Source organism: Leptonychotes weddellii, chromosome 7 (genome assembly GCF_054177405.1).
Source record: "Leptonychotes weddellii isolate Sample4059 chromosome 7, ASM5417740v2, whole genome shotgun sequence".
Taxonomy (NCBI): Eukaryota; Metazoa; Chordata; class Mammalia; order Carnivora; family Phocidae; genus Leptonychotes; species Leptonychotes weddellii.
The window spans coordinates 116,221,432-116,249,352 of record NC_138375.1 but is presented as its reverse complement, the minus strand read 5'-3'; the positions used below and the strand labels follow the sequence as shown (position 1 = coordinate 116,249,352).

Sequence of the window (27,921 nt, the reverse complement as noted above, 5' to 3'; positions counted from 1 at the left end):
AAAAATCCTAGTGGAATAATTCAGCCTCTCTAGATTTTTCAGATCGTATGTTGAGGAGAGACAAACTGAATTGAGGGTATTTAGCTTATTATTTTTTTTTTAGGATTTATTGTATTTATTAGAATTGCATAGGAGTATTTACTTAAATGCTAATGGTGGCCATCCATGGTGGGGGTGGTGGTTGTGGAATTACAAATGTTTCTTTCCTTTGTCATACTTCCTGTTTTCTAATTTTTTGCATAGAGCTTATACTAACTAGAAAGCACTGGACTAGGTTCTAAAACGGGCTCTAATATTTGACTTCATCTTTTGGCCTTTCTTCACATTTAAATGTTAGGTTTCTTTGTGTAAGCTTTTATTTTTAAAAACCCTTCATTTTGTGCTGTTTGACATGTTGACCCTCATTCAGTTCTTTGTGAATGGAAGTAGGACTTTTTATTCCTCATGGGTAGATGATTTTGAAGATGACTGACTAGGTTTTAATGGATAGCTTGAGAAGGTGAAGCAAAACTTTCATAGCAGACTAGTTGGTATATTTTTGTATGGAACTCAAACCAGGGCTTCAGTGGAGCAATAATAATGACTAGTATTTTACTATTTATGATACGCCAGTCTCTGATATAAACCCTTTAAAAGGGGATCAACACAGGGGCACCTGGGTGGCTCAGTTGGTTAAGTGTCCAACTCTTGGTTTCACCTCAGGTCACGATGTCAGGTCTGAGCTATAATTTGAACTTTTCTTTAGCTTTTCAAGATTTACAAAGCAATTCCTACTGCTGCGTCGGGCTCAGTGCTGGGTGTGGAACCTGCTTAAGATTCTCTCTCCTTCTCCCTCTACCCCTACCCCGCTCTAAAAAAAAAAAAAAAAAGTTGATCAACACATTTAATTTTTACAGCAGGTATATGAGGTAGGTGCTGTAATTTCCCCCATTTTATTTTTATTTTTTGTTTTCCCCAATCTGCATTCAAATCCCTGGTTTATTCAACACAGTCCTTTTAGTCTGCACCAACAAAGTATAAACATAACAGTGCCTAAAATGCTAGAAGTTTATAAAACTCAAAACAAACAATTGATAGTACTGACTGTACAATAAAAGCCAAAAAAGCAGTGTTCATGTTGCCAAGGTAACCTGCAAGACCCCCATGAATAACAGCTGCAACAGAGGGGTCCGTGATGACCCTGCAGAGCTAGCTCTCAACTTGCTCGCCAATTTTAGAGAGAGAAGGAGACCTGGGATGTGGTTGTGTGTGCATTAGTACGTGTAAAAATAGAACCATTTTCAGTAACTAACATGGGGTGTTTGATCCTAGAAGTTGGAAGAGGATGGGGCAGGGGAGCAGGGCCAGGCTAGCAGGAACAGCAGTTGCATTTTCCTGAGACACTCTCAGGAAAAGACCAACAGGCAAGGCCATGATCAGGCCGCCAGACTAGTCCTCAGTCATTTGTGGAAATGAAAGTCCTACCCGCAGGCTGGGGCCCCACTGCTACCCTGTTTGTCCCTGCTGGCTTTGCTACCAAATTGACTCTCTCAGAAACTGAAAATGTGGGAGCATTAGCCAGAAAACTGGAGAGCATCTTTATAGGCGCAACCCCAACCCAGTAACACTCCTGCAGCCGGAACTTTGCTCTCAGAGAGTATGTCTCAGTTACTCTCTTCAAAACCTTTCCTGAGTGAGGAATTTGTTTCTCACCAATCTTCCTTTGGCTAGAAAAGTGACCAAAGTGAAGTGGATGCGATAGAAGTTACAGGGCACAGAGCTTCCGTGGCTCTGTTTATTGGGAGGAATTGGAGCTGCAGTGGCTACTGTGGCCGCAGCAGCCAGGGGGACTGCCCCTCAGGGAACTCAGTCTCATCCGCGGGGGTGACTGGTGCCACGGGGGGGGGGGGGGTGGCAGCATTTTCCCGGGAGGGCTAAATTGCCTGGGGGGCGGCGTAGGCCTGGGAGCCAGCACAGGCCTGGGAGCCAGCACAGTGGTGGTAGTGACCTCCTGGCCATCGATTTGTCCTCTGTCCATGTCCTTCAGCACCTTGTCGGCTTCATCTGGATCATCTGACTCCATGTGTGCTTAGCCTTTAGAAAGATGGGGGGACATCCTTTTAAAGGCATGTCAATCCTATTAATTTTCCCAGAGGTGGAGAGTATCTATCTCCCTGATGTGGTCCCTGCCCACGTTCCTAGTGAGCCTCCGAATGTACACCTTGGCTGGTTTAGGGGAAGGACTTTTCATCTCTTTTGGGTGGTTTGGATTTGGAGCTGGAATGCCAGCTGTTGTCATGCCAGCACCCAGAGGTACTGGTTGAGCTAGAGGAGCTGCTGGAGTTGGAGCTGTAGGACATGCTGGAACTCCCCCGGAGCTGTAGGACATGCTGGAACTCCCCCAGCGGCTGCATACAGAAGAGGAGCTTGAGGCACTGCTCAAGGCCTGTGCTGGTGCTGGAGGTAGAGCTGGACCGGGACCTGGTGCTGCTGCCATCCCTGCTAGGGCTCTGCTTCTTCCGAGTTTTATCCCTGTCGCCATCCTTCCTGCTCCACTCCTTGGGGGCCTCTTTCTCTTTAGCATGATCCTTGGACTTCTCATCAGAGTGATCTTGTATTGGTAGGAGAAGGAACCATCTTCCCACCACTGTGGCCTTCTGCTGCTCTCCTCCGCTGCTGAGGCCAGTGCCCTAATTTTCCCCATTTTAAAGTTGAGCAGATAGAATTTCAGAGAGATTAAGCAACAGAGAATTCACATAGCTAGAAAGGCAGAGAAGGGATTTGGACAGACTCGTACTGATTCTACAGTCTGAGCTCTTTTTACTGCACATGTATTCAAATCAGTAAAGTTGATGGCCAAGTGGAAATGCTAAGGATTTCTTTCTTCAGTACAATAGGCATACTGTTACAGAATTTTTTTAGAATGTGAGAGTTGCGGGGCACCTGGGTGGCTCAGAAGGTTAAGCGTCTGCCTTCGGCTCAGGTCATGATCTCAGGGTCCTGGGATCGAGCCCCACATCGGGCTCCTGGCTCAGCAAGGAGCCTGCTTCTCCCTCTCCCTCTGCCTCTCTCTCTCTGTCTCAGATGAATAAATAAAATCTTTAAAAAAAAAAAAGAGTTGCTTTGTAGTGATAGGATATTGATGTTTTCTTATGACAGGGTAAGGAAGGTGTGGCCCTTCCCCATACTTTGTAGGAGTTGGGCCTTGTCTGCAGCCTTGTCTGCCCGCTATATCGGGTGCTGAAGATGGACATTCCAGTAGTGATGCTCGATTATTTTGTAAGAAGTGGCAACTGTAATGTGTGTGTATATGAGCCAACAAAAGGATGAGTACAGTTGACTCTTTTTTTTTTTTTTTTAAAGATTTTATTTATTTATTTGAGAGAGAGAGAATGAGAGACAGAGACCACAAGAGGGAAGAGGGCAGAGGGAGAAGCAGACCCCCTGCTGAGCAGGGAGCCCGATGCGGGACTCGATCCCGGGACTCCAGGATCATGACCTGAGCCGAAGGCAGTCGCTTAACCAACTGAGCCACCCAGGCACCCAAGTACAGTTGACTCTTGAACAATTTTGGGGTTATGGGTGACAATCTCCTGCGTAGTCGAAAATCCACGTATAACTTGACTAACCAAAATTTTAACTACCGTAGCGTACTGTTGACTGGCAGCCTTACTGATAACAGAAACAGTTGATTAACACATTTTGTATGTTACATGTATTATATACTATATTCTTATAATAAAGTAAGCTAGAGAAAAAAAGTTATTACAATAATAAGGAAGAGAAAGTACATTTACAATACCATATCACAAATATCCATGTTATAAGCGGACCCCCACAGTTCAAATCAGTGTTGTTCAAGGGTCAGTTATAATTTGAACTGAGACAAACTTTATTTAGCTTTTCAAGATGTACAAAGCAATTCTTATTACTTTAAGGCAGATGTAGATTTTAAAACTAAATAAAAATGTTACCAGACTTCAAGGGAGAATATTACCTAGAGCCACTCTGTACAATAGAACATTCGTTGAGATGGAGGCATTCTGTATCCAATTCTAGTAAGTTTTAAGAGATAAAAATGATTTGAGTTTTACTTGAGGGCCATAGGGAAGGCCTCACAAAGTGGGTAATACTGCTGGAGAATGAGTGAGATATAGAAGGACCAGAGCATTTCAGGTGGCAAAGTGGTCTGAGCAAAGCAGGAAGATGGGATGACTAACTTGTGTTGGTTCACTGTGCCTGAGATGCAGGTGAAAAGTATGGTTGGGATTGGGATGGTACAAGGCCTTAGGTTCCACAGTAAAGCATCTGGGCTTTGTCGGTTACTGGTTTTGTTTGAAAGGTAATTACAAGTAAGACCGCTTCAGAGTTACTGGGTAGAAGAGAAAATTAACCTTCCACAGGACATATAATAAGCTTGGGAACATTAGTCTTTTTTATTGTTAGAGCCAGCAGTTGTTTTGATGAGATGAAGGTTTGAAGAAGGGGCTGCAGGGTACAATGGAAGATAAATAACGTTGCCTTGTAATTATGTTGGGATTGAGGTGTTGGTGGGATCTGGTGGCTTTTAGAAAAGATGTGAGTTTACCAATCATTAGGCTTAGGCTAGAAGGCCTTTTTGGAATGGAGAGGGTGAAAGGAGTGGGTAAGATTGTCTTTGGCAGTTTCCTAAAGGGCAGTATGAGCTTTGATAGGAGAGACATTTACTTGGTATTGAGGATATTTAAAAAAAATATTAGTGGGTAGGGGTATATATATATGCAGAAAGGCTAAGCTTGACCACCTGTGTTTCTCAGAGGCTACCTCCAGCACATTTTGGGCCTGTAGAGTTTAGGGGTCAGAGCAAATCTAACGAGATCCCAGGCTGTGCCATATTTATACAGTGCAAAGCTACTTGCAGCTGCTCTGGGAGATTGGCTCACAGGGGTTCTTACCCTTTTGGGTGGAAAGGGTCACTGAGGCACAGAGAGGCCTAGCATTCTGGCAGATTGCACAGGGCTAGTAAGTTTATTTAAATAAAATAATTCTCAGTAGATCATCTAATGTAGCCAGATTTGGGCCAAAGCATTATGGCTCCAGAGCTTACTACTCTAAATTGGAAGAACTAGGGATCTAGGGCAGATAGAAAGGGCCAAAGCTAGAGTGTAAAGTATGGGGAAATGGTCTAGAGTCTTGACTCCACTGCTTCCAGATTCTGAGATGCTGGGTAAATTTACTTACTAAAACCTTTTTGGACTCAGTTTTTTTTCCTATAAAAGAGGGATAAGGTGGGGTGCTTTTGAAGATTTAATGAGATAATACACATAGCAATTTGTGCAGTCATTGTTATTAAAGTAGGAAGAAGAGAAGGTTTTACTGGATTCAGGAGAAAATAGACTCTGTTTAGGATTTAGTTTTGTCTTTTAGGATATTTTGGGTTCTTTGGGATGAATTTGATCTTTAGCTTGAAAGAAAGCAGCCCCTGGAAAGGGAGGTGATAAATACATGGGAGTAGAGGGAATGTAGGGCAGGGCTCCAGAGGGATTAATTAGAATGAAAAACCTATGGGGAACCATAGGGGCCATGCTAGTGAAAGTATCAATTCTAATATAACTGACTTTTTAAGCTTAAAAATGGTGTTTTAAAGTAGCTATACCTGTGAGCAGGTTTCAGTTTTGCTTTCTAAAAGAAGCTGCAAGTACATCAAACTAGCAGGCAGTGTATGAATTGGTGATTTGGAAGAATGTGTTCATAAGTGGGAATGAAGTTCATTGTCAGAAATTTTGAGTCCTTGCGGTGCCTGGCTGGCTCCACTGGGAGGAGCATGCGAGTCTTCTTGATTTTGGGGTTGAGAGTTTGAGCCCTAGGTTGGGTGTAGAGATTACTAAAAAAAATGAAATTAAAAAAAGAAATTGCGAGTCCTTGGAAGCTAGTTCTGGAAAATTTTTTACTAATATATAGTAGGACAAGAGTTCTGATAGTTTATAGACTATTCTCTAGGTCAAGTTATAAGCTGTTTGAAAAAGCAAGAACATTTTATTGATGTTTTGGTAAGAAGGTATGTTACTTTGTATTGGGATTTTGAGCACGAGACTTGAATAAGAGAATAGTGGAGATTGGCTAGATCACTTCTCTGTAGTATTCTAGACAGATGGTTAACACATCAGACTTGTACTTCAACATCTAATTGACAGGACTCCCATTTTTCTAAGAGGCCAGCCATTCTCATGGACAGTTTTACTCAGCGGAGAGAACAAAATCATAGACTTCCTCTGTGCTTTTACAATATGTGGCTTTTTAGCTAAGACTCAGAAAAGTTCCTTGCTGTGGCGATGTAATCCTGTTGGGTGTAATGTTGCAGTAAGGTTTGATGCTTAAATGTTTTTTTTTTTTTCCCCTAGGGCTTGCATTTCTTTTGGTCCTAAGAATCGTTCAATTGGAGCAGCAGCTAAAAGCCAGGTAGAGTTTTGGTTTTTTTTCCTAAAATGACTTACTTCTCTGCTTTGTCCATCTTTCCCTTCAACTATTTCAGTGCCCATTATGTGCCTAATACGGCAGTCCCTGCCTGATCCCTAGTCTTGTGTGCTTGAGTGAGAAGCAAATAGCTTTTTAAAATAGCATGAGCAGGGGCCCCTGGGTGGCTTAGTTGGTTAAGCTTCTGACTCTTGATCTAGCTCAGATCTTGATCTCAGGGTTGTGAGTTCAAACCCCACATTGGGCTCCACGCTGGGTGTGGACCCTACTTAAAAAAAAAAGATAAAATAGCATGAACAGTATAATTTATTTAATGCAAACTACTGTTATGTATTTTGTCCAGATCTTGTTTAAGCAAGGCTTGCTTATTCCTCTATATTTTATATGTTCCTTAAAGTCTGTCTCTTGGGGTTTTCATCTTACGCATACTTAGAGTCACTGTTGTTTGTAGATTTGATCTTGTTAATCTAGGTTCTCAAGAAAGCGTACTCGTAGAAGCACACTTGACATTTATGTGTTTACTTTATAAAACAGGAACCTAACATTATTTGTTGGTTTCTAAGTAACCAGAGCAGCAGAACCCCAAGAGTTCTGTTGCTTTGAGTGTCTGAGGTTGCTGTAAAATTAAGGAGTTGCATATTTGACCTTTTTATGGTTCAGCCTGGAGCACCATATAGAATGAATAACTGTCTGTTTTTCTGGACTAGGCGGGGCCTACAATATAAAAGTCCAGGGGTGCCTGGCTGATGCAGTTGGAAGAGCATGTGACTCTTCATCTTGGGGTTATGAGTTTGAGCCCCATGTTGGGTGTAGAGATTGCTAAAAAAATAAATAAATAAAAAGCCTAAGAAAATGGTGCTTAGCCCATTGATTTTTAATTACATTGGGTGTTTTGTTCTATAATCTTATTTTCAAAAAGTCAAAGATTCATTAGGAAGCAGTAGATAGCAAGTACAGAGCTAGTTTGAAATGTCTTCTAAAATTGCAGTGAGCTCTTTTTAAACTTGCTTTCATTATTGAGAATAGTTATTGTACTAAACCAGCTGCCTAGTTCTAGGATAACATAGTTATTGTGGTACTGAGTTTCTGCTTGGCAGCCTTCTGAAGTAGGGCCCGATTTTGGGGACCTAACATTGTTTTATGAAAGACTTCTGTGTGCTTTATAACACAGCTGATGCGGAGGAGCTCTGCAGTTCTTATAAAAGTAAAAGAAATTTGGAAGTTACATGTGCTACCTTTATCCAAACATCACTGTTAGTATCTTAACGTATAACCTTTTGTACTCTTTCTACAGATTTAAATGCTTCCCCCACTCCAAAAGTGAGATCATAGCATATAGATACTTGTCTTCCAACCTTCTAAAATAATGTTACCCACTGTACGGATATATCATTTATTTACCCATTCTCCTGTTAATTAACCATCCAGGCTGTTTCCAGTCTTCTGCTATTGTAAATATTTGGTCACTGTCTTTTTACATTTATCTTTATGTACTTACTGTCCTCTTTTTTCCTGTAAAGTTTCTTTCACTAGAATTTCTGAATTGATATTGCCAAAATGACTCCTGGAAAGTTTGAATCACAAATTATGGTAATTTTTAAAAGTTAAAGCTCATTTTATGTAAATGTTAATTAGAAGTTTAAGAACAGAAGAATACCTTCGTACATGTACAGTGCCCCATCTTCATGGAGAAGTAGGACAAGTTGGGTTCTAGTGCCCATCCCTGCCACTGTGGTCTGTACAAGTCCATTATTCCTCACTTCACACGCGAGCAGGCATCATACAGAAAGGTGTAGTGCTAAAGAAAATGAAACTCAAAAGGAAACCTTGTGGAGTTAAAATGATGCTAGTTTAATCTGAGGCTGTTGAATTTTTTTTCCCCCTGATTTAATTGCTCTTAGTCTTTTCACTCTGATTCTGATGTTCTTTCTCTTTAGGTAATTTCTAATGCAAAGAACACAGTCCAAGGATTTAAAAGATTCCATGGCCGAGCATTCTCTGATCCATTTGTGGAAGCAGAAAAATCTAACCTTGCGTATGACATTGTGCAGCTCCCCACTGGATTAACGGGTATAAAGGTAAGGTCTCAAAGTGATGGTTTAGGATTAAAATACAGTGTTTTATTATATCAGGTCAATATATCTCTGTACCATTCTGAGTTCAAGTTGTAGTGAAACTGTTTACAAGTGTCTAGGAGAAGGTTTTGGTAGGAAAGACCATTTGGCCTTTTTTGAATGCTCTGTATTTTGACTGGGAGCGATAGGTGGCACTGTTAAAATGGGTTGGACAGATGGGTAGTGGTGGTTTGAAGTTAACATTGCCATTGCTGCTTGTATTGTTACTGATGGAGCAGTCTTTCTGGTGTGATTTTAGTGAACGACTTTTGGAATACCAAGCAAAGAACTTAACACTTTAAAGTCACTAATCAGATGTATGGTCATACTCTTGACAATAGGACTTAGATTGGAAAGAGGTGTTGTTCTTTTGGGGGAAAGGGAATTTAGTCTTTGATATCTCTGGGACATCTAGAAGAGTTTGTGAAGCATGCAGTGAACTGATCCTACAAAAGAGGCAACTGAGTTTAGCAAGGGGAGATTTGGTGTTTGAGATACCGCAGTTGGAGAAGTCAGGACCGTGGGACCAGGCTCAAAATCCAAGAGATGATGAGAATTGTGAGAAAAAGGTAGTGAGTTGTGCTGTTGAGAACTCAGGTGAATTTAGAAGTGAAGAATTCTGATAATGGAAGAATGATCGCTGACTGGGTTTACTTAGGATATCTGTGGCAATAATCTCAGAACAGTTTGAATGGCTGGTAATGGATAAATCTGGAGTACAGGGGAGGGAAAAAGGGAAAAAAAGGTTGTGAGTAGATGGAGGATACTTATAGTCAGGAAAGAAATAGCATTAGGTATTGGCAGATTTAGTCTAAAGCATTGCAAGAGCCAAAGGAGGAAGAGACTAGGGAGAAGATCCGGGGAACAAGTGGATCTAAGTACAGGAGTGGAGCAGTAGACTAAGAATTAAGCAGATAGCAGGGAAGAAGAGGCTCATGGGGAGGGGAGCTTTCCCATGTTTATCGTGCAGTAAAGTAAGGGACTACTAGATTGTGAACCAGAATAAATTAGGATTGGGCTGGGGAGCGAAGACTTTAGGAGTTTAGGAGAAGGTGGTGTTCAGGTTCACTTGGAGCAGCAGCTGAAAGAAGAGTTATGTTTTCAGGTGTGGATTGTATTTGGGGACTATGGGCATGTGGGATGGGGCTTGTCTTAGCCAGTCTTTCAGCATTTCAAGTTTGTAGCCCTTTTCCAAGTTGCATGCTTTTATGCGGGGTAGGGTATCTTGAAGCTTTATTCATTTATCCTTTAGTTCAAGTATTTATTGTGTCTGGTTTGTCCTAAGTCTTGGGCCTACAGCAGTAAACAAACTGACAAAAACTATGACCTCAGGCTAGATCAGATCCTAATTTTGGAAATGATCATAAAGTCAACGTGGTAAACAAAGTAAAACCCACATAGTATTCCAGGTGGCAGAGTGTCCACCACCAGACCTCTTTATGGAGGTGCATTGTTGGGCCATGGTGAGCACTCCCAGTTTGCTTCTTCACAGGTGATCTGAGCTTTTGTTGGTGGTCACAGCATACTGTTTCATAATGGTCCTTATCTGCAGGTATTCATGTTTGATAAACATGTTAAAAAGCTAAAAGTGACCTTCAAGTTGTTTTTGCTTTCCAGACGAGTGTTCTTCAGTTCCTTCTTGAGATAGTGATCCATTGATGATGAAAATTGCTCATTTTAAATGGCTTTTAGGTCATGAAAAACTGGAATAAGTCTAGATCCTTTTTGTTGTTTTATTGTAGGTGAAATATATGGAGGAAGAGCGAAGTTTTACTACGGAGCAGGTGACTGCCATGCTTTTGTCCAAACTGAAGGAGACAGCAGAAAGTGTTCTTAAGAAGCCTGTTGTGGACTGTGTTGTTTCGGTGAGTTTGATCCCTGCGTTTTATTGGGAACTTAAGTGAAGAAGCAGAGAGAAGAATTTTGTCAATTGCAAATAGAATTGCTTTTTGCCTTTGGTTATAGGGATTATTTTAAGAATTTATCAAACTAGTCTTCATTTTCTCTTTTTTTTAAAAGATTTTATTTATTTTTTGACAGACAGCGAGAGAGGGAACACAAGCAGGGGGAGTGGGAGAGGGAGAAGCAGGCTTCCCGCCGAGCAGGGAGCCCGATGGGGGGCTCAATCTCAGCACCCTGGGATCATGACCTGAGCCAAAGGCAGACGCTTAACGACTGAGCCACCCAGGTGCCCTAGTCTTCATTTTCTTGAGTATTCTTTTCTGCCCCCTAGTTTTTACTCAGCTCTTCTCTATTTTTCCCATTTGAAGGCTTACCTCAGAGCCCACTTCCCCCCTGGATTCCTTTTAGCACCTTGCAGAGGGCCTGGCATGTGATAGCCACTTGTTTGTTGAATTTGAATATTCACAATTAGAAATGTTATTTTCTTCATTTCAATGTCTATATTTTATTTTTGCTTGCCCTGTATTTAGAACTAAAGGCAGGGCGGCAGTAGACTAGTCTTGTCTTTTGCATATTCCTGTTAAGATGGAAGCCTGATGGAGTCCTTAGGAACTGTTGAAATTTGGGTGGATGTATTGGCTTTGCAACGGAATCTCCTCATTCTGCAGTTGTTATATTAGTATCTTAGTTCTGTGGTCTCTTTTGTCTTCCTATTGGTGTATTCATCAGCAAAGCAGGGGCTGTTAGGTGACTTTTACTTTGCAGTCTGTTGTCTGATAGATTCCTTGGTTCTTGGCTATCTAGTACAGTAGAACTGATATTTGTCAGGAAGAATTGGATTATGGTTGTGTGTTGTATTCCGGGGATGCAAAGAATAAAAGTGCTATTTTTCTTAAGAGCTCCTATTCAATGCAGGCTCTGTGTTTCTTAGATGCATTTGTCTTGCCCTAACATATTTTCAGATTTGTACCCATTTCTCCCACCTAGTGCCCTAACTTTGATTCTCAATTATGCTCAGTATAGAAGTGAAATTTATGTACGTACAGTGGCAGAATGCCCGAGTGGCTTTTCCAGCTTTTGAGATCAAGTTAAAAGGTGATGTATTAAGTCATGTATTAGGGGTCCTCAAGACTGTACTGAATTTCAGTGACTTGCTAGAATCTGTAGAACTCACCATATAGCCATACCTATGGCTAAGATTTATTACAATGAAAGGATACAAAGCAGAATCAACAAAGGGAAAGGCACAGGGCAGTTTCTGGAGGAAACCAGGCACAAACTTCTAAGAGTCCCCTTCCAGGGGAGTCATACTGCAAGCACTTAATTCTTCTAGCGACAAGTTGTGATAATACGTGACATACGGAACACCAGGCAAGTTCTGCCTGAGCCTCAGAGTCCAGGGTTTCTAACTGGAGGTCAGTCATACAGGCACCTTGTGCCTAATCCATACCAAAATTCCAGACTCCCAGAAGGAAAGTAGCTATGTAGCATAAATTATGTTGTACAAACAGTTTAGGTGTAGTGAGCCACTCTTGTCTTTTAGGGAGATTTTTCTTTAATTTAGTGACCTGTTTATCACTTAAGTTCCTCTATGCTGGGAAAGAGCTAACCTTTTCATCAGGCCTCTCTAAGGATAGCCGGCTCTGGCCCCTATACAAACTCCACTGCACATTCGCTGCCCTAGCTCTTGCTATTGTGCTATGTCTAATTGCTGTATAAATAGAGCCTGGGCGTATTTTGCTTTATTTATAAGTTGATATTGTTAAAACATAAACTTTATTTTTTTGGAAAGGTAATAGTAGCCCTGGTGTTCAAAAATCAAATGCGTGTATGGGAAGCTTCAGCACCCTCTGCTTACCTAGAAGGAAGTTTTTTCTTCCCAGATGTTAGGAGTTTTATTACTTGGTTACACATCTTTCCAGAGATTTTTATGTACCCAAGTAAATGTGTATATATATCCTTTTTTAGTTTCATTTTTCTTTTGATAAATTTTAGACATTTTATCTTCCTTATCTTCCTGAGTGGTAGAGAAGGGCTTCATTCTTTTCAGTGGCTGCAGAGTATTCCAGTTATGCATATAATGAAATCTCTTTAATTAGTCCGTTTTTGTTGGACCTGCGGTTGCTTCCTTTTTTTTAAAAACTTACATATTTATTTTATTTTTTGAAGATTTATTTGAGAGAGAGCGTGCATGGGAACAGGGGGAGGGGCAGAGGGGGAGAGAGAATTTCGGGCAGACTCCCTGCTGAGTACAGAGCCCAACATGGGGCTCGATCCCACGACCGAGATCATGACCTGAGCTGAAATCAAGAGTCGGATGGTAAACTGACTGAGCCACCCAGGTGCGCCCTTCCAGTTTTTTTTTTTTAATTGTAAAGAATAAAAAAAAATTTTTGCTGTGACTAAACTTGAACAGATAAGATTTTGCTCTTATGTGATAAGTTTGTAGGATTTATAGGTTAGAGTCCTAGAAGTACAATTGCTAGGACAAAGGATATGTGTATTTGTAATTTTTTTTTTTAAGATTTTATTTACTTATTTGTCAGATTGAGAGAGAGCACAAGTAGAGGGAGAAGCAGACTGCCCTATGAGTAAGGAGCCCGAATCAGGGCTTGATCCCAGGACCCTGGGATCATGACCTGAGCTGAGCCGAAAGCAGATGCTTAACCATCTGAGCCTCCCAGGTGTCCCGTGTATTTGTAATTTTAACCACACTTGTTTAATGGCCTTTTAAAGAATTCGTACTCACACTTTCACTTGCAGTGTATAAGAGAACTTGTTGGACAGCAGTCTCACCAGCACACGTTATTGGGGTGTTAGCTGATTCTCTAATAGGTGAATAATGCTATCAAAGTGTTTGTGAGGGACGCCTGGGTGGCTCAGTCGTTAAGCGTCTGCCTTCGGCTCAGGTCATGATCCCAGGGTCCTGGGATCGAGCACCACGTCAGGCTCCCTGCTTGGCGGGAAGCCTGCTTCTCCCTCTCCCACTCCCCCTGCTTGTGTTCCCTCTCTCGCTGTGTCTCTCTCTGTCAAATGAATAAATAAATCTTAAAAAAAAAAAGAAAGTGTGATTTTAATGTTTTATTCTTTAGGTGAAGTTGAGAACATTTTTAAATTTAAGAGCCCTTCTGTATTTCTTTTCTGTAAAACATTCCTAATCTATGCTCATTTTGAGTTTATGGGCCTACATTTTGATTTGTAGTTCTGCATATATACTAGATTAGCTCTATCATTTTATGTTATGAGTCGCAAATATTTTCTGCATTTGGTCATTAGAATTTTTATGAGTCAAATATATTGATCTTTATAAAAATTGTTTTGTTTATAGTTGACATACAATGTTACATTAGTTTCAGGTGTACACCTTAAGTGATTTGACAAGTTTATACATTATGCTCTGTTCACCACAAGTGTAGTTACCGTCTGTCCTGTTACATTGCTATTCAAATATATTGATCTTTTCTCCTCCTTTTTTTCTTCTGTATTTTGTGTTAGATTTACAGAATTTCTTCCCTCTGATGGTAAAGACCCCCTTTCCTTCTGGTACTCATCTTTTTTTTTAACTGTTAAATCTTTGATTTGAAATATATTTTGGTATGAGGTGTGCAGTAGGGATGGTACCTACTTTTTTCTCTGTATGGTTATCCGTTTGTTCCAACACTACTTAATGAATATTCTAACTTTTCCATACTGGTTTGAAATACTTCCTTGATCATATAAGGAATAAATTGCTGTAGGTATTTGAGGGCATTTCTGGATTTTACTGTGTTTTGGGAGGTGTATTTTATTTATTTATTTATTTTTAAAGATTTTATTTATTTATTTGACAGAGAGAGACACAGCGAGAGAGGGAACACAAGCAGGAGGATTAGGACAGGGAGAAGCAGACTTCCCGCGGAGCAGGGAGCCAGATGCGGGGCTCGATCCCAGGACCCTGGGATCATGACCTGAGCCGAAGGCAGATGCTTAACAACTGAGGCACCCAGGCGCCCCTGGGAGGTGTATTTTAAATGAAGACTCCCTAATATAGGAAACTTTTACATTTTTTTGTAGGTTCCTTGTTTCTATACTGATGCAGAAAGACGATCAGTGATGGATGCAACACAAATTGCTGGCCTTAATTGCCTGCGATTAATGAATGAAACAACTGCAGGTAACAGGGACTGTTAGCATCTGTGACTTGGTGAATCTTGAAGGTTCTGCCATCTTTTAAAACTCTGGGGTTTCTTGTTCTTTATTTTGCTTGCAGCACTTACACCTATGTGCCATAGTGTTTTTGGATACTGTGTCACACATAAAGAATTCATCTGACCAATGCTTTTTCTTTATCCACATAGCTCTTACATTGGTACATAATCACATCCTCGTTTGGAAAGTAACACAATTATTGTGAGTTCACAGTGTGTCAGTTTAAAGATCCACCTTTTCTCCAGCCCTTTAATGGGCTGTAAAGTATAAAGCAACATCTCAGGGAGAGATATGTGGGAATGTTGAGATGGTGCAGAAGAAAGAAATCCTGGAAAATATGTTTGGAAAAGTGGGGGAAGTGGTTGGGAAAAATTGCCGAAGTCATTGGAAGTAGAAATTGTAAACACTAAGGAGGTCTAAGTGAATGTCAGCATTTAATTCTTTGAAGTAACTGTTCCTCATGAATAAATTATGCAAAGCATCTGAAGAATTTGATTCTTTGTAAAACATAGCATGTGATGCAGTCCTATTCACTGTATAAATTTTTTTTTAAAGTATATTTTAAATGTACTATTTAAATGATAATGTTACATTGAATTTCATTGTTTTCTTACTAGTTGCTCTTGCCTATGGAATCTATAAGCAAGATCTTCCTGCCCTAGAAGAGAAACCACGAAATGTAGTTTTTGTAGACATGGGGCATTCTTCTTATCAAGTTTCTGTATGTGCGTTTAATAGAGGAAAACTTAAAGTAAGTATATTATTTCTGGAAAACTTTATTACAAGTGTATGGTAATGAGGAATTTATGGGAGATAGTTGAAAAAATAACTTAAAGAATTTTGTTTCATTAATGGAAGCTTGGTATGAGCCATCTAAACTAGAACTAGGTATGTAGAAGTAGGGTAGAAGCTGTAGTTTATCAAGAGTTGGCATGGTGTGAAGCAAAAAGCATAGACCTTGAGGAACAAGCTCTTAAGATTCCTGATCCTTACTTTTCTAATCTATAATTTGCAGAAGATAATGCTTACCCTGCAGGCTTATTAGGATTCCTTAATATGTAGTCCCTTTGTGAATTTTTTTACACTGAGGATTGAAGAGATGACAAAGGTATTGTATTCTTGATCTTAAGGTTTTGAGTGTTTGGGAAAAGAGTGTGGGGACTAAAACTTGGATGGCCAAAAAGAAACCAGACTGAGAGTGATATTCTAGATTCTGGAAATCTTAGAACTCTGGAGAAAGCACTTTTACACAGAGAAGTCTAGCACTGTTTAAGGCAAGGAAGGCCAGAGAGTCAACATGGTCACATTTGAATTTGCCGGTATATGGCAGTTACCAATGGGATATAAAATCAGTTCTCTAGCCGATTTTATCTGCAATTTGCTTAAGAACCAATGAGTTTTTGAGTGTTAGCTGTAGTTACTAGGGTTGTGTATCAGGGTTCTTTGTGCCGAGGTTTCAGTTGCCTTTCTCCTTCAAATTTGGGGATTGGTGGGGCGGGACTGTCTCACAATAAGTGTTCGTTAGGTTTGGAGGGCATTTTGAGACCCTGTTTGTTACAGTCCTTTTATTTTGAAAACTAGACTTGGTTTCACTTTATGTTCTGATTTATATTGTTTCTAGGGCTTTTTTTTCCGTTTTTTAATATTTTATTTATTTGACAGAGAGAGCGCGCACAAGCAGGGGGAGCAGCGGGCAGAGAGAGAGGGAGAAGCAGGCTCCCTACTGAACAAGGAGCACGATGTGGGGCTCCATCCCAGGACCCCGGGATCATGACCTGAGCCGAAGGCAGACACTTAACTGACTAAGCCACCCAGGCACCCCTTACCTTTTTAAACAGAAGCTACTGGCCATAATTGAGCTTTGGCTTTGGGTCAAAGTGATGTATATTTGTGATTAGTTGCCTTTTTCCCCGCCACCAAAATTGTCCTTTATTATCTCCTGTCGTCTGTCAGTTTTGCAATTATAATTAAAATTTAATTCTAAAAACACTCATTATGAAAACACTCCCAGCTTGGAAAATATTTATATGGAAAGAAAAAGCATTCACAATGTTACTACTATGAACAGGATGCTGTATTTCATTTTAGTGTTTTGAAGAAAACAAAATTAGAATTAGACTATAATCAGTTCTGTGTCCTGTTTTTTTTTTTTCTTCGCTTAATATATTAAGATTTCCCCATGACATTTAACATCTTTGAAGAAATTGGTTTTTATTGATTTGATTTTTTCATAAGAATGTAATCATTGGGTAACCTGGGTGGCTCAATCGGTTAAGCATCTGTCTTCGGCTCAGGTCATGATGGTCCTGGGATTGAGTCCCGCATTGGGTTCCCTGCTCTGCAGGGAGCCTGCTTCTCCCTCTGCCTCTCTCTCTTTCTATGTCTTTCACGAATAAATAAATAAAATCTTTAAAAAAATAAAATAAAAAAGAATGTAATCATTTATTTAATCATTTATCATTCTATTATTGAATTGGATTAGATCTAGTTTGCTTCTAATCTGCTCAAGATTTGGGTAATGGATAATCAAAGCTAATGAGACTTCTACAAGTTGCTGTGAATTAAGCTTCTAGAATGTTTCCTGGTAGTAAACTGCATTGAGGTAGGGCTTTGCTATTATTCATAGTTTTGTGATAGTGATAAGACCAGAACAGTGTAATGACATGTTAGTGCATTTGGCCTTGGATATGTAATTTTAGTTTGCAGTCAGAAGGGTGTAGTAGAAAGGCCTTGGATTTTGGAATTGAGGGGATTGGGTTTTGAATTGCACTTCTGCCACATACTAGCTTTGTGACCTGCAGATTATCTGACCTGTCTGGGCCTGTAGCCATCATCTGTAAATTGGAGATTATAGTGTCTCTTTTCACAGTGATAAAATGACAGGTACAACATTGCCTTGTTTCAACCTTAATGTGCCCACTCATAATTTACCAGTTAAATATATATAATGATAAAATATTAAATTGATTGGTTTATTTTTGAATTAATTATCATCTTTTTTCCTAAGGTTCTGGCCACTGCATTTGACACAACACTGGGAGGCAGAAAATTTGATGAGGTGTTAGTAAATCACTTCTGTGAAGAATTTGGGAAGAAATACAAACTAGACATAAAATCGAAAATCCGTGCATTATTACGACTGTCTCAAGAGTGTGAGAAACTCAAGAAATTGATGAGTGCAAATGCTTCAGACCTCCCTTTGAGCATCGAATGTTTTATGAATGATGTTGATGTATCTGGGACTATGAATAGGTAACCAGACCTGTATTTTGATGTTAAACTGAACTGTGATTTTTCTCCACTTCTATTAGCATTTATTTAGTTAAGTGTTGAAATTATCATGGCTGCTACAAATGTTGAAGTTATCATCGTTACTATAAAGATAACTTCTGTGGGTAAAAATTAGAGACCATTCAGGATCCTGCTTTTTATGTGAAGTTTGGTTTGATTATTCTAATATTGTAGACTGATCTTTTTGTTCTGATTATTCCAGTAAGTTGACAGGTGTATGTATTACATGTGAGTTAGTAGTTTTAAAAAAAATCAGGGCAAGGTGCTTTAATGCTGAATAGTACTGAGTTTTATTTAGTTGTTGATTCAGAAATTGGTATTCTTGGGTAGATCAGGGTCACTTGTGGGCAATAGGTCTCTTTGTACAGTGCTGCAAGAATTCTGGGTAATTGACATTTCATGACTATCCTCAGAAACACCCAGAATGTTACTGTTTTCTCTTGGGTTGCTTGGATGATGAGAGTAGTAAGTTCTTAAGGATGTGAACTCTCCTGGTAAAAATTTAGTCACAGTTGATGACTTGCTTGGGGAAGTATGGCCTCAGTTACCCTCAAAAAATTGAGATGGAATTGGAATTACATTAATGTGCCTAGTAACCACATTGGTAGTCCTCTTTCCTCTCCACTTGAAAGTGAGCGTTTTCATTCTTATTAAGCAGCAGTTGTGTGTGTATTTGTTAGGGAGACTGGGGGGTAGGCTAGTACCAGTGTGTCCCTCAGAAATTTAGTGGAATGTTTCATGATAATCACAACCAAGTAGACTCTTGTAAGTAGTTTGTACTTTTTAAAAACGGAAAACAACGTGTGTGCTGTTTTTTTTTTTAAACAGTTGTGCTTTGTGTACATTGAGTGCAAAGCTGTCCTGTGCTCTAGTTTATAGTCTTCATATAGTCTATAATGCTCACCAGCAGTTTTTTTTTTTTTTTTTTTTAACTAATGAAACCGGATTTTTTCTGACATTGAAGCCTTTTTTCTAATTAACTTTTGAGGTAAAATTCACATATCATTTATATTTTTATTATTTTTAGAAGATTTTTTTTTTTTAAAGATTTTATTTATTTATTTGAGAGAGAGAATGAGAGAGCACATGAGAGGGGGGAGGGTCAGAGGGGCGGGGAGCCCGATGCGGGACTCGATCCCGGGACTCCAGGATCATGACCTGAGCCGAAGGCAGTCGCTTATCCAACTGAGCCACCCAGGCGCCCTAGAAGATTTTATTTACTTATTTGAGAGAGAGCGAGAGAGAGAGATGGCCAGAGAGAGCATGAGCAGGGGAGAGGGAGAAGCAGGCTCCCTGCTGGGCAGGGACCCCACGTGGGACTCGATCCCAGGACCCTGGGATCATGACCCTAGCTAAAGGCAGATGCTTAACCGACTGAGCCACCCAGGTGCTCTCACATACCATTTTAAAGTGAAAGACTCTGGCATTTTTAGTACATTCACATTGTTGTGCAGTGACCACCTCTATCTAGTGACAAAACATTTTCATCACTCCAAAATAAAATCTCATAACCATTAAGAAGTTCTCTGCATCTTGTACCTGGCAACCACTACTTTTTTTTTCTCTCTCTCTGGATTTACCTATTCTGGATGTTTCATATAAATGGCATTGTAACTGTTCTGCTTCGTTTGTGTCTGACCTCTTTAACATAAGGTTTTCTAGGTTCATTCACATTGTAACACGTATTAGTACTTTTTTGCTTTTTATGGCAAATAATCTTTTTGTATGGATAACATCACTTCTTTTTTTTTATCCTTTCATCAACTGATGGACCTTTAGGTTGTTTCTACCTTTTGGCTATCGTGAGTAGTGCTTCTATGACTATTCATGAATAAGTATTATTTTGACTATTTTGTTTTCAGTTCTTGGATAAATGTAGGAGTGGAATTGCTGAGTCATATGCTAATTCTGTGCTTAGTTTTTTGAGGAATTGCCAATTTATTTTCCTCAGCATTTGGACCATTTTACATTCTGACCAGCAATATATAAGGGTTTCAATTTCACCACATCCTTGCTGAGGCTTGTTATTTACTGCTGCTTTATGTTAGTGTGTCTTCATCATTTTGATTGTTGGAAGGATATTCTAATAGATTTTTAAAAAATGGCACATGTGAACCCTGTACAGTTCTTGCATGTTGATGACCGTTTTCCACATTTATACGTGGTTGGATAGAACATAACCTTAGCTCGTATTCTTTCCTTGATTATCTTATTTCTTTAAGAATTTTATTTTTAAGTAATCTCTTTACCCAGTGTGGGGCTCAAACTTACAACCTTGAGATCAAGGGTCGCATAACTTAAAACCCTGAGATCAAGAGTTGCATGCTCCCCTGACTGAGCCAGCTGGGTGCCCCTTTCCTTGATTATCTTAAATGGAGTAATAATACTCTTTCGGCATATAGCATTGCTGTCTAATTGTGACAGTGTACTTTTCAGTTACTTTTATTTTTTTTTGCTAGATGCCTGCATATACATATATATATATGTATATATATATTTTTTTTTTCTTGAAAGTCTAATTTACCAGAGTAATAGGGTTTTGTTGCTGGTTGCTTTTGTTCAGTTTTTCCGAGGTATGCAGTGTGTGTTTTTGGTATGTAGTTTCACAGCTATTTAAATACCAAGGAAGTTTTTTTTGAATTACATCATTCAGTACTTGTTCTGTTCTTATACTTTGATTTTATTCTTTCAAAACTCTTATGTAAGTATGTTGGATCTTTTCTTGACTGTGGTCTATATTTGTCATTCTCTTTCCATTCATCCCTTTATGCCACTATTTGGGGTGTTTGTCCTTGTGTCATTTCTAGGTTATTTTTCATTTCTAATACTCTTTTCTTTTATTCTTTTATTCTAATTCTTAGTTTTTCTAATTCTGTTCTTTCATTTCTGTATCATTTTTTCATTGAGATACAATTCATATACCATAAAATGTGTCAAACTTTAAAATGTACAATTCAGTGGTGGTTTCAGTATATTTACAAGGTTGTGCAACAAGGACCATGATCTAATTTTGGAATGTTCATCAGGCCAAAAAGAAACCTCGTATATCCATTAGCAGTCCTCTCCATTCCTCCCACACTAACCCTAAGCAATTACCAGTCTACTTTTTGTCTCAGTGGATTTGTCTAGTCTCATTTTTTTGTTTGTTTTTTATTTAATTAATTTATTTAAGATTTTATTTGAGAGAGAGAGGGGACAAGTGGGGGGGGAGGGGCAGAAGGAGAGGGAGAAGCAGACTCCTGCTGAGCAAGGAGCCCAATGTGAGGCTCCATCCCAGGACCCTAGGATCATGACTGGAGTCCGAAGGCAGCGACTTAACCAACTGAGCCACCCCAGTGCCCTTTTTCTTTTATTTTAAGTAAACTCTACGGTGGGGCTCAACCTATGACCTCAAGATCAAGAGTCACATGCTGTACTGACTGAGCCAGCTAGGCGCCCCTGCCTAGTCTCATTTTATGTGAAATCTATAATATTCCTGAACTTTAAAAAAATTTATTTTTTTTAATTTTAACTTTTTTTATTAAAAGATTTTATTTATTTGAGAGAGAGAGAGACAGGTAGAGAGGGAACACAAGCAGGGGGAGTGGGAGAGGGAGAAGCAGGCTCCCCACCGAGCAGAGAGCCCGATGCCTATGTGGGACTCAGTCCCAGGACCCTGAGATCATGACCTGAGCCAAAGGCAGACGCTTAATGAATGAGCCACCCAGGCGCCCCTCCTGAACTTTTTTTTTTGAAAAAGATTTACTTAGGAGAGAGAGTGTGCCAGAGAGTGTCACTGCGGAGAGAGGCAGAGGGAGAAGGAGAGAATCTTTAAGCAGACTCCCTGCAGAGCTTAGGGCTGCTGCGGGTCTGCTTCTCACGACCCTGAGATCATGACCTGAACTAAAACCAAGAGTCAGACCGTCAACTGACTGAGGCACCTAGGCATCCCCCTGCCCCTCCTTTTTTTAGTATTCTCAACTTTTAGACTGGAGTGTGTTGAGTTTTTCTGAATTCACTGCTCGATAGTGCCCTCTTTTGTTTTTATGAAGTATTTTAAAAATGTGGCTTCTTAACTTTGTGTTTTCCTTTATTCTATCTTCCTTTGTCTCCAGTGTTCTCTTTGGTTTGGATTTTATCAGCAGTTTTTCCTCATTGTGGCCCTTTTTTCTTGAAGGAAACTTTTAACTTGGTTACTATAGAGAGTTTATTGGTTCCTATTCATCATGGTTCTTAATGTACCGTATCGAGGACCTTTTTTATGTTCTCTTGTTCTGGAGTGTGCCAACCACTCCTGACTTTATCTGCTGTTTTCAAATTGGCCTGCTGACTTTTGGTTATTTTTTCAGGCCCATTATATGTCCTGTTGTTTTCCTCTGTTTCCTTTTGCACAGATACTGATACTTTGTAGGAATTGTGTAATTATTGGTGGTTTTTCTTTACCTGTTTGTATTTTGGCGTTTGTGGAGGATACTGTGTTACTTCTTTTTCTTGTAGGTGTTAATGGGGTTGCTCTGTGTATTTATTTGACAGGATATGAAGAGATTAAAATACTATACTGTTTGTATCCAGAATATATAAAGACGATTACAGTTGAATAATAAAATGACAGTGCAATTAAAAAATGGGCAAAAGATCTGAATAGATACTTCTTCAAAGTAGATACAGAAATGGCCAGTTAGGGGTATGAGAAGATGCTCAACATCATTAGCCATTGGGGAAGTGCAAATCAAAACCACAGTGACAAAACAGTTCACACCCACCAGGATTACTGTTGTCAAAAGCCTTGAAGAGGATGCGGAGAAATAATTATACACTGCTGGTGGCAGTCTAAAATGGTGTAGCCATTTTGTAAACAGTTCAGCAGTTGTTTAAAATAGGTTACACCTAGAGTTACCATATGATTCAGCAGTTCCATTCCTTGGTATACATTCAGGAGTAATAAGACATGTGCACATAAAAATTCATACATGAGTGGTCATAGCAGCACTATTCCTAATAGCCAAAAAATGGAAACAACACCAATGTCCGTTAACTACCAAAATGGATGAGCAAAATGTGGTATGTCCATACAATGGAATATTATTTGGCAATTAAAAAAATGTGGTACAGATACATGCTTATAACATGGAAGAACCTTGGCAACTTTACGCCAGGTGAAAGAAGCCAGTTGCAAAGGACTGCATTTTGTATAATTCTACTTATATGGAATGTCCAGCATGAGTGGGTGCCTAGGGCTGAGGGGTAGATGAGGGGGTCAGGGGAATAATGGTTAATGGTGACAGAAGTGTTTTAAAATTGATTATGATGGTTGCACAGCTCTGAATATACTAAAAGCCATTTAATTATACATTTTAAATAGGTGAATTTTATAGTTGTGGGAATTAGTTTTCCAAACAAATTTTAAAAAAGAAAGAAAAAGCCTTTACTACTGCTATTGCCATCTTTCAAGACTTCTCTCTGCAGGAGTCTTTTCATTTTTTTATGATGGACATTTTCAAATATGCAGCAAAACAAAGAATTTTATAGTGAACATCCCTATCCTGCCACTTGGATTCTATTTATAACATTAACTGTACCTGTTGATCTATCCATCCTTCTATCTACCCGCCAGTTCTGTTTTTTGATGCACCTCAAACTAAATTGCAGACATCCATCTGTATACTTCTCCCCAAATACCAAAGTATGCACATTTTTTTTAAAGATTTTATTTATTTGACAGAGAGAGATGGAACACAAGCAGGGGGAGCGGGAGGGGGAGAAGCAGCCTTCCCCCTGTGCAAGAAGCCTGACGCGGGGCTCGATCCCAGGACCCTGGGATCATGACCTGACCTGAAGGCAGACGCTCAACGACTGAGCCACCTAGGCGTCCCCCAAAGTATGCATATTAATCAGAATTCACTGTTTTATAGTTTTTGTTTTATTTTTATATAATGACATACTCAAGTTTGAAGTGTTCCCTTTGCTGAGTTTTGACAATGGACTAATACCTTTCTCAGGAGACAGTGCATCATCTCTGGAAATGTTTCCCTGGGCCTTCACCCTCAGGGACTTTTCATTTTAAGGGGTCAGAGATGAAAATTGCCTGTTCCAGGACTTCTTAGAAATGTAGCCATCCAGTATGTAGTCTTGTGTAAGGCTTGTTTTGCTCAGTATAAAATTGGACATTCATTGAGTTGTTGTATCTGTCATTTGTTCCTTCGTGTGTATTGCTGACTAGTGTGCCGTTGTAGGTTTATTGTTTTCTCCTCTTGGTGAACACTAGCTTTTTCCAGTTTTTTTTTTTGCTGTTAGGGAAAAGTCTCACAAACATGTAAGAGTTTTAGTTTTATATCCTCACCAGTATTGGTATAGGTGGTCTTAAATTTTTGCCATTTGTGTGTGTTTATTTTGTACCTCAGAGATAGAATTCATAAAAATCACACTTGTGAAGTGTCTGGTCAGTGCTTTTTAGTATATTCACAAAATTGGGCAACCATCCCCACAACCCAGTTATAGAATATTTTCATCATCTCATAAAAAAAACCCTGAATGAGTTATCAAGGTATAAAAAGACTTGGAGGAACCCTAAATGCATAATTGTAAGCAAAAGAAGCCAGTTTGAAAAAGTTACGTACTGTTTGATTTCAACTATATGACATTTTGGAAAAGGCAGAACGATGGAGGCTGTGAAAACATCAATGGTTGGCAGGGTTTCAGGGGGAGAGAGGGATGAATAGGTGGAGCATAGGATTTTTAGGGCAGTGAAACTATTCCATGTGATACCATCAAGCTGGATACTTATCATTATACATTTGTGTCAGATGTCTGTGGAGCCCTGATTTATACTGTCATGTGGTGGTATTGGCTCAGCACCTGTTAGAAATGTGATCACAGTCATGCAGGATGTTAATAGGGGAACTGGGGGAGGAGGGTAAGTGAGGGGTATGTGGGAATTCTCTGTACATTCATTTTATTTCTCTGTAAACCTAAAACTGATATAAAAAAGTGTATTAAAGAAGAAAAAAAAAGAAAAAAAATTGTACCCATGAGCTGTCTTTCATCATCTGTTCTTCCTACTCCAGCCCTAGGGAGCCGTTAATCTATTTTCTGTCTCTCGGGATTTACCTATTCTGAACATTTCATATAAGTGGAGTCATATAATACGTGCTCTTTTTTGATTGGTTTCTTTCAGCTTGCATAATTTTTTAAAAGTTTATCCATGTTTTAACATTTATCAGTCTCTCTTACTGTATTCATCCTTTTTATTCCTGAACGTTACTTGATAGGAATTAGGTTTTTTTCCCACTTTTTTGGCTGTTGTGAAGAACATTTATGTGCAAGTTTTTGTGTGGACATATGTTTTCAATTCTTTTGGTTATATACCTAGAGTGGAATTGCTGGGTCATATGGTAACGCTGCATTTAACACTTTGAAGGACTGCCAAATTCTTTTTTTTTTTTTTTTTAAAGATTTTATTTATTTATTCATAAGAGAGAGAGAGAGAGAGAGGCAGGCTCCCCGCTGAGCAGGGAGCCCGATGCGGGACTCGATCCCAGGACTCTGGGATCATGACCTGAGCCGAAGGCAGACGCTTAACCATCTGAGCCACCCAGGCACCCCCTTTTTTTTTTTTTTTAAAGATTTTATTTATTTGTTTATTTGAGAGAGCGAAAATGAGAGAGCATGAGAGAGGGAAGGGTCAGAGGGAGAAGCAGACTCCCCGCCCAGCAGGGAGCCTGATGCACGGGACTCAATCCTAGGACTCCAGGATCATGACCTGAGCCGAAGGCAGTTGCTTAACCAACTGGGCCACCCAGGCGCCCCGAACTGCCAAATTCTTTTCCAAAATGGCCACACCATTTTATATTCTTACCAGGAATGTATGAGGGATCCAGTTTCTCTACATTTTTGCCAATACTTGTTATTATCTGCCTTTTTGATTATAGCCATCGCTGCCCCCCCCCCCCAATAAAAGTGGAATATGATTTAAACCTATTGCTGTTTTTTTCATAGGGGCAAATTTCTGGAGATGTGTGATGATCTCTTAGCTAGAGTGGAGCCACCACTTCGTAGTGTTTTGGAACAAGCCAGTAAGTATTACTGTGACTGAATTGTTTGTATAATCATGGCTCTTTGGAAAACGTTATTACTTTTTTTTTTTTAAGTTACACAAATTTTCATTGTATATACCACTACTTCATTGCTGTATTAAGCTTCTTTTTATGTCTGTCTTTTCTCTGGAGCACCCCCGCCTCCTGCCCCCACCTCTTTTGATAATGGTGTCCAGGGAAATCTAAAATTTTGTCAAGAAAGCTAATTCAGACCCAGATGGATATAAAACATCCCATTTATTTCATAGTGGTAAAAATTGTCTTTTGCTTTGTTGCTTTGTAGTACTTGTATAGGCTTTTCTGTCTGAATGTTTTACTGACTGAGAAATACAGCCAAGGGAGGATGTGATAACCACATAGTTATTTTAACAGGATGCTCTAATTTTATCTCTAGCTAAAAGTAGATATTTGATTTAGTAATATATCACTAATTTTCCTAAAACCTTCAGCATACTTTCACTTGGAGTCCACTGTTGTGTTGGTTGCTAAGTATTTCAGAGTGTTGAGATGTACTGTCATCTTGACAAAGGTCAGCTCTTAAATCAGAGTGATTAGGCAAACTGGCATGATCTTTCCATACTGGGATAGCCCATTTCTTTAAATAGCCCTGCTCAGCATACCATCAGTATTTGTTGCATAAAATGTGACCAGGAAACCAGGTGGTGTTAGGAGTATTCTATGAGTGATGGAAGAGCTTTGGTGTGCACCTTCTTTACTTATGTTAGGACGAAGCTGTACCTGTGTTAATAATCTGACCAATGCCTGTGCTCTGGGTAGAGTGCTGGTGGGGCTAGGTGTGCTTCGAATACTTTTTTCTTTCATGCCATGTCAGGGGTAACTCAGTATTTCAAGGCCCTCTTATTTTCCTTGTAGCTAGCTTAACTATTGATGTTTTTTTTTTTTTTTTAAAGATTTTATTTATTTATTTGAGAGAGAGAGAATGAGAGAGAGCACATGAGAGGGGGGAGGGTCAGAGGGAGAAGCAGACTCCCTGCCAAGCAGGGAGCCCGATGCGGGACTCGATCCAGGAACTCCAGGATCATGACCTGAGCCGAAGGCAGTCGCCTAACCAACTGAGCCACCCAGGCGCCCTTAACTATTGATGTTTTAACAATTTTTTTACGTGGGACTGTTTCAGAGATTATGGGGTCTCTACACTGTAGGGCATTTAGTATTCATGGCCCTGTCCTCTTAAGTCCCAATATTGTGCCGCACTGCCCCTGGTGCATCAGAACATACCTACTTGTTTTCAGATGCCGCAGGTGTGTGTGTGGGTGTGGGTGTGTGTGTGTGGGTGGTGGTGGTGGTGGTGAGGGGGTGAAGGAGTGGCAGGGTTTTGTTAGGAATCTAAGTTATTTTGTTGTGTTAAGATGTTATATTGCTCGTTTATTTCATTGTAAAGTACTAATTTAAAGGTTGTTTTCATCTCAATGTCTTTTTTAATCATTTTAAAATAGAGTTAAAGAAAGAAGATATTTATGCAGTGGAGATAGTTGGTGGCGCGACACGAATCCCTGCATTGAAAGAGAAGATCAGCAAATTTTTTGGTAAAGAGCTTAGTACAACACTAAATGCTGATGAAGCTGTCACTCGAGGCTGTGCATTGCAGGTGAGCTTTCTTTCACAGGTAGCCATCCATTTATAGGTCATTGTGCCAAGACGGCATTGGTTTTCTATATCTAGCTAATAATCTGAGGATAGCTTAGGATGATCTCTAGGTGTAAGATTCTGAAATTTTAGTTTTACAATGGATATCAGAGGTGGTGTTGATAAATGGAATTGTACTCTATCACATGGAATAAGCTGAATTAATTTACTAGAAACATAGGTAAGCCTGAAATACTACTAAGATTTGGCACATTATTTGTTGTCTATATATGAAGTAGCATTGTACATAAATTAAGTAAAGGTTTGAGTTCATG

At 39.6% G+C, this 27,921-nt stretch overlaps 1 protein-coding gene and 1 pseudogene across 1 annotated transcript in view; one reads left to right on the top strand and one right to left on the bottom strand.

Annotated features, from left to right (window-relative positions):
* HSPA4 (heat shock protein family A (Hsp70) member 4) overlaps nt 1-27,921 on the top strand; it is a 48,483-nt gene that overhangs the window by 6,926 nt on the left and 13,636 nt on the right. The window contains exons 2-9 of the mRNA XM_006734670.3: nt 6,360-6,417; nt 8,370-8,510; nt 10,289-10,411; nt 14,502-14,601; nt 15,254-15,387; nt 17,644-17,888; nt 25,902-25,978; nt 27,457-27,608. Coding sequence (XP_006734733.1) covers nt 6,360-6,417; nt 8,370-8,510; nt 10,289-10,411; nt 14,502-14,601; nt 15,254-15,387; nt 17,644-17,888; nt 25,902-25,978; nt 27,457-27,608 — 1,030 coding nt within the window. The remainder of the gene's footprint in view (nt 1-6,359; nt 6,418-8,369; nt 8,511-10,288; nt 10,412-14,501; nt 14,602-15,253; nt 15,388-17,643; nt 17,889-25,901; nt 25,979-27,456; nt 27,609-27,921) is intronic.
* LOC145722508 (uncharacterized) lies at nt 1,775-3,233 on the bottom strand (annotated as a pseudogene).